Below are 13676 nucleotides of genomic sequence, written 5' to 3' on the forward strand. Positions count from 1 at the left end.
TGAATTGTCATATTTAATCCTCACATTGAATCCTCATGAGGTAGGTACCCCTGTGTCCCTGTGATAGAGGAACAGCCGGGGCTAAGAGAGGGGTGAAGACTTGCTTGTGGTCACACACATGGGCTTAGCTGACTCCAGAGTCTGTGCAATTGAACTCTTGTGCTAAACCAGGGGTCACCGTGACTTCTGGGGTCCAGTGTTAGGCACGGTGATGGCAGTGCTTCTTAATTCCAACCCTTTTTTGGTAAGCACAGAACTATCCTTCCCAGGGACACGATGTGTTCCACTAAGGCTGTTTCTCCTGCTTGCAGCTGAAGACAATATTTCTTGCATTTCCCGACCTAAGGTTTTAAATGGATTTTGTAGAGACTCTTAGAGCCTGCATTGGAAACAATGAGTGTGTTTTCCATATTCTAATTATTTCCGTACCTAACTGGGTCCCTCACCCCGCTTCCAGTGCTCTTCTGCATGGCAGAGAGTAAGTAAATCCTTGAGGGAATGCATGGATTTGTACCACTGCAGTATGAAAGCCTTTCCAGGCAGTCCCTGTCTCAGGTAGCGTGTCCAGTTCTTTGGCACATCACGTGGAGCCATGGTAATGAGTGGAGGGTCCTTCCTGTCCGCCCAGCCCGACACATCTGGGAGGTAAATTAAGCCTATTGGGAGGTAAGCTGGTGCTCCCAGCCCTCAGGGGGGCCATTGAGTAAGTGGCTGCCTTGGTTGGTTGGTGCACTAAATGGTAGATCCCTCAGGGCTTGTAGGAATTTATGCCCCATGGACCACATTTTACATTTTAATTAGGCCTCTAGCTTGTCTAATATCCCAGCTCTTTCAGGCCTAGTCTACTGTCTGTACAGGGGCCGCATCCTTGGCATCCAGGCTGCTGGGGTGGCGGCTCTGGCCCAGCGCAGTCTGCTGCCCTGAAGAACCGGTGGCCTCCTGTGGGCTCTGTGAAGTTGTGTACTGTTCAGGTCTCAGTGGGCTTCTTGTTCAGAGAGGCAGCCATCTCTAACTGGGGTCTGAAAGTGGGTCTTTGGGCTTCCTCTGATTGGGCAGTGACAGGCAAGTTCCATATGGCTCCATGTTGGCAGCGACTGTTTGCAAAATAACAAGTTCTCTCAAACAGCAGTTTGTGCCCCAATACAGACTGCTGAATGGGACCAAAGCCTATGTGCAATGTCAGATTTCATCTCCTTGTAGTTTGAGCTGGTAGCTGATCATGCTTCAGGGATTGCCTAGTTGAGAGAAGGGAACCCATACATAAACCTGCCCAGAGGATTCCAGGAGGGGCAAGAAAGGGGGGTGCTGACTGTATGGAGAGGCAGGTTTTGGCTCTTTAGTCCTGACATTCTGCTGACCAAAGGCAGGATTATTTATCCAAGATGGAGGAGACAATTTCCACACCCTCATGCATCAGTCGGAGGTGGATCCTGAGATTAACATTAACAGTGGTGATGCTGCTGATGGTAGTAGAAATGATAATTGGTACTTAGTGAATGGAGGGTATTTGCAGGCATAGCACAAGATGAGTTTCTTACATGATCTTTCAGTCCTCATGGCACCCACCAAGGTAAATAGTCTTTGCATATGAGGACACTAAAGCTCAGAAAGTCATCCATGGTCACAGAGCTGTAACTGGCAGGGGTGGGGCCCCTTTGTCCTCTGGCAACCTCTCCTGCCTCATCTCCTCCCTTTTCCCCTTGCCCTGTGCAGTTTGGCAGCCACCCTGGCTTCCAGGCTTTCCTGGCAATGTGCTAGGCACACTCCTGCTCTGGAAAGCTCATTCTTCTTCTCTGAGTCTGGAATGCCCCTCCCTCGTGTGCCCTCCAGGCTGGTGGCTCCTGTGTCATTTAGATCTCTGTTAAAAGGCAACGTTCCACGATGACCCCACTACCAGCTGTCACTCTGTCCCCTTACCTGTTTCTCAAGAGTGTTTGACACTGTCTGACTTTATATTATTTATTTGTTTGCTTGTTCATCCTCTGGTTCGCTCTATTAGAATATGAGGCCCACGGGGGTGGGGACTTTGTCTCTGGTTCACTGCTGGGTCACCAAAACACAGAACACTGCTTGGGAATGTAGTAGATGCTCAATTCTTTATTTAAAAAGTGAGTTAAATGAGCTGGGCTTCATACAATCAGAATGGCTGGGGTCTTATTAGGCTAATAGAGGCCAAAAAGCCCACTTTGATTATGTCTTCCTCCTAAAGAGCAGTATCCAGAGCAAGTGTCCTTCCTGGCCAGACTGGAGGGAAATGGCTTATTTGGGGGCAGTTATGGATGCAGCACTGTGGCAGTGGGTGGGCATTCAGGAAGGGCAGGGTCTACCCAGGAATGTCGCTGCAGTCCAGGGAGCGGCCAGCTATCACAAATCTTTCCAGAACTCCATGCTTGGAACCAGTCAGAGGCATAAAGTGGAATCAGCTCACTTCTCTAAAGTTCGTTTTATAGTGGCTCTTCATTTTTGAACAAGAAATATTTCTTAGCTTGTTCATTCATCTGACTCATCAGATTTGGCTCCAAATGACTTTTGCCTGTTTCTAAAATCCAGATCCACTCTTGGAGGGTAACGAATGTGTTAGAGTTTCTGATGGTTGTTCTAGAAGGCAGTGTGGATGGACAGATAGATAGAATTCATGGCAATGGTTGTTTTACACACACACACACACACACACACACACACACACACACGCAGAGCCAGACTGCAGATAGTCAATATGCAACCAGTATGCACTGTTCAAATGTCAGCAGGCACTGCTGCCTACTCCTGAGCACAGACCTGCAAGATCTGACTCCAGCAAACAAGTCTAACAAACCTGGATCTTGGAGGAACCTAGAAGTGTCTTTCTCATACATCAAAGTCATGGTCTTAAAGCCTGAACAAGTACTTTCTAATGGATGTCATTGTTTTCTTTACTATGCTTATCTCAAGGACAGGTGGTCCATTTGCATCAATAATAGAGCCTTTTCAGAGGCTGTTAATATTCTGCTGGGTGTGCAAAGCCGTTTTGTTTCTTCTCCTCCCAGGAACAAGGTAGCCTGGAGTCACCTGCAGTAAGTCCCTAGCAAAGGACCAGGGGCTAAAGAGGTAGAGAAATTAAGGAACAGACCAGGGCCTTGTTCATTACCTCAGTCTTCCAGTATTTATTTATTCATTTGCTTATTTATGTTTATTTTTGAGAGAGAGAGAGAGAGAGAAGACAGAGGATCCAAAGCAGTTTCACTGCAGAGCCCAATGTGGGGCCTAAACCCATAAACCGTGAGATCATGACCTGAGCTGAAGTCCGATGCTTAACCAACTAGGCCACCCGGGTGCCCCCTTCCAGTATTTACTCAGGGCTAGGTACTGGGACTATGGAGAGGCAACCCCATGGGGAAGATGGAGTTTTACAAAACTCACTGGGGTAGGGGAGTTAAAGAGAATGACTGGTGGAGTGACTAGGAAAGAGAGGGAAGTCAAGTGGGGAAAGGGACACACCTCATAGATGAGCTATGGAGGGGAAGGGAGATGTGGGTTTCGTGCCTAAACCCCGGGATGGGCAACAGAAATGTCCAGAGTGCTTCCTGGAAACCCAGTACAGGGACAAGGTGCCGTCCGTGAGCAGGAGGACCACAGAGAGCTTGGGTAAGCACCAGGTGTTCATCAGGAGGTATCTGGCGGGCAGCTGGGGAAGAGTCTGGGCACTGGGGAGAGGTTAAGTTTGGCGATGTACTCTGTGGTGGTTGCCTTGTGTGTGGACTACATCTCCCAGGGTAAATAGTGAAAGAAGAAAGGACCCCTGAAAAACCAGTCAATTTCAATGTTTCCAGACATTACTGAATAAAAATGCAGTTGTGTCGTATCAGTGCTGCAAAGCTAAATACGCGGAATTATTTTGCTTGTCGAAATCAACTAATAAATTAGTCAAAACATAATTCCCTATCCTCAAGGAGCTCACAGCTTGGTCACAGAATCCAAAGTCATACACAAAGCAATTAATGAATAGTTCAAAATATTGTACTATGAAATGCTAAATTGTATGGAATGAGCTCAATCATGCTATAAGGATTTGGAAAAATGATAGCTGAATACAAGCTAGGAAGGCCTCCTGGAGGAAAGAATACCCAAGCCCCCTCACAGGAGGGAGCTACATAGAGAGTTTGGCTTTGCCCCCCATCAACTGCCTGACTTCAGGCCAACTATTGAATGGCTCTGGGCTTCAGTACGCCCATTTGTCAACGAAAGGTTTTGGTCAACACGATCTACAGTGGTTTCCAGCCAGATCAGTTATTCTCTGGTTCTCTGTCTTGGAGGAGTTGAGATGGGATGAACATGGGAGAAAGGTGTTAGGGCCGGTCAGAGCATCCACAACAACATCAAGAGGCAGGGATGAGCACTGTCTCAATGTGCAGAGTGAGAGGACCTGGCTCTGGTTTGAACCCTTGCCATCTCTTTCCTGGCCTGTTGTCATTACTTTCTGACAAACAGCAAGCCAGGGCATAAGTCCAGACATTAAGTAATGGCAGCCCTAATGCATGGTCAGGGAATGCAAGAGAGAGGTCAAATAAGAAGAACATTGTTCTGGAAGAAATGGCAAATTATGGTGACAAGGAGGGGTGTATGTTGGACATGGAGGGCACTTTTGGCCTGATACCTGGCTGACTCCAGGATGGAAAATCAAGTGATTCTTGAACGGGGTCCTGGGCCCAAGATTCTGAACCCATCTTAGGACCATTCTCATGATTCTACTCAGACTCCCAGCATCAGGGTAGGGATTCCACTTCCTTGGAAGTGTCCCATCTCAAAGATGCCATCTTTGCCTCAACTTAGACATCACTTGTTCATTCACAAATAAACTTGGTCAAGCACATACTGGTCATAGGGATGTAGGGATAAAGGAGTGAGAAGGGTATCCCTGTCTCAGTGGATAGGACAAGCAGGGCCCTCTTGTTGCAATGGGCATGGCATTTGTGGAAAAAAAGAGACCAAACCAGCATTGGTGGGGTATAGAGGTGGAGACTGGACTAAATAACAAAGAGGTGTTTTTTTGTTTGTTTGTTTGTTTTTTTAAGCTGGAATCAAGTGTTAGTTACATGTCATAAAATTTATTCATTTGAATTGTACAGTTCAAGAATTTTTAATAAGTTTGCAGAATTGTGTACTTATCACCACAATCCCATTTGAAAACATTTCTGTCACCTCCAAAAAAGATTCCTCATGCCCATTTGCAGTTACTCCCCATTCCCATCTCCAGTGCCAGGGAAATACTGATACTAATACCTTTCTATTTATAGATTTGCCTTTTCTGGACAGGTCAGGTATATGGAAACATGCAACATATGGTCTCTTGAGTCAAGTTTCTTTCATTTAGCATAATGTTTTAGAGGTTTGTCCGTGATGTTGCATGTACCAACACTTCATTCTTTTTTAGTTCTGATTAGTATTCCATTGTTTGGCCACATCACATTTTGTTTATGTGCTCACTAGTTGATGGACATTAACAAAGGGTCTTGGGTGCCATATTGGAGTCCGATTGAGAGCTCCAAGAAAGGAAGACTTAAGTAAGATTGGGGTGCAGCATTATAAATCTTACCCTCAAAACAAAGATGCACAAGGAATATCCTAGCCTTATTTTCTTTTAGTAAAAATATTTCAAACTCTGAGCTCCCCCATCCTACTGGTTGGTGAGAATTTCAGTCTCAATGGTTCTTTCTACCATGGTTGTCTAGAGGTCCCACTCAGAGCAAATTTGAGAAGGCTGCTACATTCTCCATAGGCCCACAGTCCCCTGGGGCCTGGCCACCTCCAGGTGTCCTGGGCATGCATAAAACTCTGGAGGTGATGGTGGCTGCAGGTAATACCGTTCATACCTAATTTTATACACACACACACACACACACACACACACACACACACACACACAAACGTATATCTGGGGTTTGATCCTAGAAGTGAATGGCTGGGTCAAAGGGTAGAGAGAGCTATAATTTGAATAAATAAAACCACAATTTTTATAGAGGTTGTACCAATTTGCCCTTCATCTAGCTATGTATCAGAATGATTACTTTCCACACACCCTCCAATATAGTGTGTTATCAAATTTGTCTGACCTGCCCACCCAAAAACAAAGTATCACAACATGGTTAATTATCATTTTGATTATATTGAATGATGTTCAACATCTCTTCACATATTTATGAGCTATCTCTCTTAGTAAACAGTTTGTCAATATCCATGCCTATTTTGCATCTTATTATTGATATATAGATTATCTTTATATATCAGGGGAAATTAACACTTTATCTGTGATAAAGTATAAGTGGTTTCTTCCCAGCGTATTTCCTTTTTTTTCCTTTTGATTTTACTTCTGGCCATTTCTGTTATGTCACTTAAGAAAAAACTTTGTAGAGCTGAATTGATCAATCTGTTCATTTGTGGCTTCTGTGTTTCATGTCATAATTACTATACATAAATTATCTCCAGGGTTTCTTTTAGTATTTTTCTGGTTTCACTTTTAATATTTAAATCTTTGCTTCACTGGGAATTTATCCTGAAGTAAGGAACAAGGTATGGATGCAAAGCTGTGTTTTTTTCCCAGATGGCTACTCAGTTATCACAATGATCTTTTTTTTTTTTTTTTTTAATGATGTACCTTTTCCCTGCTTATTTGAGTTGTGGCCAACATTTGAAATGTTGAGAGAAACTGTTGATTTGACTTCTAAAAGATTCCACCAGTCACATGGTCGCCACTAGGCTTGTGAGTCCCCTTGGCTTCAGATTCTTACCAAGACTTGCTATTGTATCTCTTTAATTTTTTGCCAAGCTGATAAGCAAATCATGGTGCTTTGTTCTCATTTTAATGGTAAAAGACAATTATATAAAGGAACACAGAAGCAGTATGTCCGTTGCCTAGAAGGAGAGGCTGAGAAGCTGCCACTGAACAGAGACCCTTAGGAAATCAGCTTGGGGATAGGCAGTGAGAGTGTGTCACAGGGACCAGGGCTGTTGCAGGCCTTGAGTGAAAGAATCTTGAGTTCTGCATATCCATGGGTAGGATATCCACTCTTATAAGGAGTTGGGAGTGGTGTGCCCCAGGGACACAGCAGAGCTCAAAGCCTGGTGTGTGGAAGAGTGCTAAGGGATACATGGGCCTTGGGTCTGGTCAGGTCTCTCTCTGTCCTCCACCCCACACTCGGCTCAAGAAAACCTAGAGGTTCTACCCCAGGATTATCTTTTCAGTTTCCACTGGTTTACTCCAACCTACTGTCCTCTGTTGCCTGTACTACCATACCTGCACCCAGTTGTCCCCACCATCTATTGGGGTGGCCCTCCAACCCAATCTGTACTTTACATCAGATAAATCTTCTAAAACCTCAGCTCTGATCACCTGTACTTTTCCTCACAGAAACTCATCAATGACTTCCAGTTACCCTCAGGATGAAATTCAGAGTTCTTGACCAGACTCACCCTCTCCTCAGTCTTATTCCTGCATCTCCAGTTTTTTATGACTCTTCTGTCACACAGGCAGCATTACTCAATGGCTCCAGGCCACATTTTCCCACCACAGGGCCTTTGCAATTGCTGTTCCTGGGCCTAGATTCCCCACTCCTCCTCTGTCCCTCTTGGCCCCAGCAAACACACACTTCTAACTTCTATCCGTCCATCCCCTCTCAGTTTGGAGGTTCTTCCCTGACACTCCTCTCTGCATCAGGTACACCCCCTCTCTAGGCACCCTGTAATTTTCCCTCACAGCAGCTAGCACAATTGTAATTATTTAGTTATTTTAATCACCATTTATCTAATTTCTGTTTCTCTTACGAGATTATAAGCGTCATATTGTTGTATCCCCAGTGGTTAATAGAATACCTGGCATAAAGTTGGCATTCAGCAAATTTTTTTTTTCATTGATGAATGAGTGAGGTATAACTATAAAGCAACGAGGCTGACTCCAGATATCACAGACAAATAACAATGTTTGTCCCTCCCTGCTAAGAATGCCATTCCACCCGCCTCTCTGTTTGCCAAAATAATTCTCTGTCTTCAAGGTCCCCGGTCCTAATTGCCGCTTGCCCGGAAGGCATTCATGCCTACTCTAGCCCACTCTGTAAGCATATTTTTCCAACCCCTGTCGTACCTGCTGACAGGAGAATGAAAGAGAGAAAGAAATGAATGTGAGGCTCTGTGATGGTCTTTCCCCAAACAACAGGGAAGTTATTTCCTTTCTCTCAATTTCTCTCTACTCTTTCCCTTTGAATATACAACTGTATTCCTCCTAATTTGCTTTGATCGCTCCCTTAGGAGCTGTCATGGAATCAATTAAATCTGTGTAGATTTTATAACTTGAGGTCACCCAGTATGATTCCTCATTTTACAGATGAGAAAACTGAGGCCCAGAGAGGTTAATGTTTGAGACGATTACCTCTATTGGGTCTTATAATACCAATCAGTGTCATTTTCTAAGATAAATGTTCTCAATATCCCCGCTCCGCAAGAGTATAAACGCCTCATTCTGTCTATTTAAGACCTGCTGGTGGTGACAGTCTCAGTGCTAAGGTGAGCCCTGAAAGGCGGGCTTCCTGTCCTGCTCCCATACAGCGAAGCCGCAGCTGTCTTGAGTGGGTCGACAGCTCTGTCTGGGACAGATCCCTGCCCTAAATGGGGCCACAGGCTTCACCTGTGCATTGACAAAGGGGCCCTGTGTTTGTGCCGCCACTTCACACAGGCCAACTGAAGTCATGGACTAGGAGTCTGCTGTGCTTAAGCACCTACAGAACAGCAAAAGAAAGCTGTCCTCTCAGAAGTCACGTAGGGTCAACTGGGGAAATGTTATTTCAAAATGGCCACGAAAGGGAGAGAGGTCTGAAAATTGAAACTAAAACAGCTGTCAGAGACTTCTCCATAATATATTTGCTTCTGGTTCCAGAAGCCCAGGCAAGCAGAACATAACTTTAACAAACACATTTAACTAGGACATTACATAATCTTTAAGAGGAGTTAAAAGTGGTTCCTTGACATCTAGAGAATCGATAAGAAATTAAGCAAAGTTCCAGGTGACGTTTGGCAATGTGCAAGGATCTGGAAAGAACTCACCAAGGACTCCAAGCTGAGGAAGAGACTGACTCCTGGGGGTGCTGGAAGGGGATGGGGGAGAAGAGCCTTGGATAGATTGGTACTCAGGTGCCTCAGTGGCAGGGCCCGGGCAGCAGAAGTGGCCATGAGGTCACTCTTCAGGTCTGGGTGGGCGGGGCCAGCTCTCTACGTGCCTGTTTGTTCTACACACCACGCCTGGTCTCAGATGCTCTGGCGCAAGTTTGAAGGGCAGCCTGGCCCTCCCGCTCCTACAGGGGGCTTAATTCTGTGCAAGAAGCAACTGTGTGTATTTTCCATGCACACAAGATTGACTTCAACTTAAAAAAAATTTTTTAATGTTTATTTTTGAAAGAGAGAGACAGTGGAGAAAGGGCAGAGAGAGAGAGGGGAGACACAGAGTATGAAATAGGCTCCAGTCTCTGAGCTGTCAGCACAGAACCCGACACTGGGCTTGAACTCATGAACCATTAGATCAAGACCTGAGCTGAAGTCGGACACTTAACCGACTGAACCACCCAGGTGCCCTGACGTCAGCTTTTTAAATTAAGAATACTATTTTATATATTTCAGCTCTACACTGTGAATAATAAGCAATTAGCACAATATTTAAAGAAATAGATACTATTTTGTACTTTCACTTTTTGCTACTGCTAAATATTAAAGTCAAGGATCATCATCTGTTTTTTCTTTTCACGTAAGATAAAGTTTAATTTCTTGGGGCGCCTGGGTGGTTCAGTCAGTTGAGCATCCAGCTCTTGATTTTGGCTCAGGTCATGATCTTGTGGTCCATGGGATTGAGCCCTGCATAAGGCTCTGTGCTGACAGCCCAGAGCCGGCTTGGGATTCTCTCTCACTCTCTCTCTGTCCCTCCCCTGCTCACACACACTCGTGCGCGCACACTCTCTCTCTCTCCCACTCCCAAAATAAATAAACATTAAAAAGGAGAAGTTTAATTTCTTCAGTCCCTTATTTGTTTCTGGCAAGCAGAACAGAATTTAATGAACACATTGAAACGTCCTGGGAATACTCTCAGTTCTTGAAGTCAGGGTCCTGAGAGCTCGCCAGTACAGGTAGTGGCTTCCTGTCCCAACCCAAGGAAGAGAGAATGCCCCATGACTCTCCTCCCACCCCTGATGGAAGTGAATTTCTTTGGCCATTCAAAATACCTCTTTCTCCTCTCTATCCTGTCTCTTATGGCCATGTGACCATGGGTGAATTGCATGATATCTTTTCATCTGTAAATTGGGGGTGATAATATCTAGTTTTCAGTGTTAAAGGGAAGATCAAGAGACACCACTTAATAAATGCATTGTTCCTCTTCTCTTTCCCACCTGCAGGGCTGCTAAAAATGAGAGTTTTCTTTTCTAGTGTGAAGCATGCTGTCTCTCCCCTGTTAAGAAGCTCTCCTTCCTCCCTATGTGACATCCTCCAGCATTCTCCTCCATTACATCCCTGCTTTCAGTTTTGCACCCAATGAAGCTTGATTTGTTTCCTTAAGCATCTCACTTAGTAGCCCCTACTCCTACCAGTTTTATGGTTTAGCTTTTTCAAAGGAATTGATGTTATAAAACAAAAGTTTATGAGAATCTAAGTTTGTTGAGAGGTTGTGAAAAGCCTTATATTCGTATGCTTTTCACAACTCTAAAGGAACCACCATAAAGAATTAGGTTCGGAAATGAGGATTTCTAAGGTGAGGGGTGTCCTGTAATTAAACCCCTAATCCACAGAGTGGTTGTGGAGAGGAGAGGCTGTGTCACTCAGGAATCAAGTCGTTGCCATCACATAGGGCAGATAGCCTCAGGCTTGTCCTGTGGAGGTGATGAGCCATAGTCACAGCAGGAGTGCTGTAGGTTAGATGAAGGAAGGCTTTCTAGAGTAAAGTCTGTTCTATTTCAGGGTGACCAGTGGAGAAATATTTGAAGTCTGCATATAAGGAGGTCTTTAAAAACAAATTAGGGTTAGGTATGTTTATTTCTCACGTTAAGTGGCCGGACTGGTGAGCTCATAAGGCCCTCTGCAGAACGAGGCTTCTTTGCTCTGCCTCTTTTTTTCTTCTTACTCTCTATTTTGTGTTTTTGCATGTGTGTGTCTGCGGCCTGCTTGGTACAGTGGGAAGAAGTCAGTGGCTACGATGAAAACCTGAACACCATCCGCACCTACCAGGTGTGCAACGTCTTTGAGCCCAACCAGAACAACTGGCTGCTCACCACCTTCATCAACCGGCGGGGGGCTCATCGCATCTACACAGAGATGCGCTTCACTGTGAGAGACTGCAGCAGCCTCCCCAACGTCCCAGGTTCCTGCAAGGAGACCTTCAACTTGTACTACTATGAGACGGACTCAGTTATTGCCACCAAGAAGTCAGCCTTCTGGTCTGAGGCCCCCTACCTCAAAGTAGACACCATTGCTGCAGATGAGAGCTTCTCCCAGGTGGACTTTGGGGGAAGGTTGATGAAGGTCAACACAGAAGTCAGGAGCTTTGGCCCTCTTACTCGGAATGGTTTTTACCTCGCTTTCCAGGATTATGGAGCCTGTATGTCTCTCCTTTCTGTTCGCGTCTTCTTCAAGAAGTGTCCCAGCATTGTGCAAAATTTTGCTGTGTTTCCAGAGACCATGACTGGGGCAGAGAGCACGTCTCTGGTGATTGCTCGGGGGACATGCATCCCCAATGCAGAGGAAGTGGACGTGCCCATCAAACTCTACTGCAATGGGGATGGAGAGTGGATGGTGCCCATCGGGCGCTGCACCTGCAAGCCTGGCTATGAGCCCGAGAACAGCGTGGCCTGCAAGGGTAAGTCCTAGGGCCTCTTAAGGCCTCTGCTTCTTGCCCACCTGGGACAGGGTCCAATCTGCAAATCTTCCCCACCTCCAGCTCTGGGTCATAAAGGAGCAGAAGAGCCTGATAGCTTATTACAAAGCTCTGTGGGAGTCGGGGGGTTCCTGGGTGGCTCAGTCAGTTAAGCATCTGACTCTTTTTTGCGGCTCAGGTCATGATCTCATGGCTCTTTGGTTCAAGCCCTGCATCAGGCTCTGCACTGACAGCACGGACCCTGCTTGGGATTCTCTCTCTGCCTCTCCCTCTGCCCCTCCCTGTCTCTCTGCTTCTATCTCTCTCTATCTCTCTATCTCTCTTTCTGTCTCTCAAAAACAAATTTTAAAAACTTAAAAAAAAAAAACACAAAAGGTCTGGGGCATCTACATCCCCAGCTATGATGATTTTTCAACTGTGTCCAACCAGAATGCAGTGTTCATGATGGGGAAAGAGATAGAATTCCAAATGGTAGGTAATCACGTAATAACCCTGGACATTCATATTCTGTTTTGTCTGTGTATGCACTCTCTTGCCCTTCACCATGCACACACCCCTGCATCATGTCCAGCCCCATGCTCTGAAGCATGGAGAATTTGGGTTGTCATGGGCAGTTCACTCAAGGGTAGTTGAGAAGTGACTGAATTTGCAAAATACTTTAAGTCATTTCAGTTCAGTTCCCCCAGAACCCAGCTTGGTCTTGAACCCATGTAGCTCATTAACTCAAAGCCTTTTGCTCAGCTGTCTTCCTCCAGGGGCTCAATGCCAGGGGCAGGGGTGGAGCTACCTTTTGTGTACTGGAAGGAGATGAGCTAATGCAATGGGGGGAGGTGGTATCAGGTATTGTATTACTTTTGCTTCCGAAGGATACAGAGTGATACGAACTTGGCAGTTTGGGAGTGTCACGGAACTGTGTGCTCACAATGGCTCTCCTCAGTCCAAGAGAGCACATTTCTAATACATGGCAATAAATGAGCTGAACTGGCTTGAGATTCTTCTCTGAGAATGAATAGGATGGTCTAGAGAATCCATGACTCTTTAGTAAGTGCATGGAAGCTGAATACAGGGAGGGGGTGTCCAGAGTTGGGGAAGAGAAGACTTCGTTCCTCGATTAAATTTTGCCTGTGGCATTCAAAGTTTCAGATTCTTTCAAGAGCAAGGCTTCCCACATAGACCTCAGAAATGACCACCTTGACCCTAACTCATCGTTTAGGTTGCCCCAGACCTCTGGGGGCAGGTTGGAGTTGGAGCTCCATTAGCTCCCTCTGCTCTCTCATGAGCTTCCTATCAGCCATCCTCCCTGTTGCCCCCCTCTGACACTCCGCCTGACCACCATATTGTCTTTGTCTGTCCCTTTCCTCTCTTACCTTGCTCCCCAAACACCTGCAGCCAAGCACCAGGCACAGGATTGCTAATGCCCATCAGCTCTGCGATCCTTTGGACTCAGCTAATTGCCTGGGCTGGGGCACTCACACAGCCTTTCTGAGGCCTGCTGAGAGCGGAGAACTAAGGCCTTTGTGTCTTTATTGGATTTCTTGGTTATGGTGCCCGTGATGGATGGTGTGGAAACAGAGGGGAGAGAGTGCCAGATCAAGTGATGAATCAAGGCAGACAGTTTTAAAACCAGCCTAGCCTGGCCCCACAGCGTTCCTCTTTGTCCCCCTGGTTGGAGGTGGGGCAGGAGGCGCCCTTTTTGGCATTTGTCAGGGTCTGAGTGGGGACCCGGGCACTAGGCTGAGTTCTTAAAGGTGCAGGTGCGGCAGCTGCCAGGCACGCTTGCAAAAGTGCTGGTGATTTC

At 45.9% G+C, this 13676-nt stretch overlaps 1 protein-coding gene across 2 annotated transcripts in view; it reads left to right on the forward strand.

Annotated features, from left to right (window-relative positions):
• The window catches only part of EPHB1 (EPH receptor B1), a 432844-nt gene that overhangs the window by 149932 nt on the left and 269236 nt on the right, over positions 1–13676 (forward strand). For both annotated transcript variants that reach the window (XM_058729964.1, XM_058729965.1), the window contains exon 3: positions 11179–11860. In XM_058729964.1, coding sequence (XP_058585947.1) covers positions 11179–11860 — 682 coding nt within the window. The remainder of the gene's footprint in view (positions 1–11178; positions 11861–13676) is intronic.

This window comes from Neofelis nebulosa, chromosome 5, assembly GCF_028018385.1.
Source record: "Neofelis nebulosa isolate mNeoNeb1 chromosome 5, mNeoNeb1.pri, whole genome shotgun sequence".
NCBI lineage: Eukaryota > Metazoa > Chordata > Mammalia > Carnivora > Felidae > Neofelis > Neofelis nebulosa.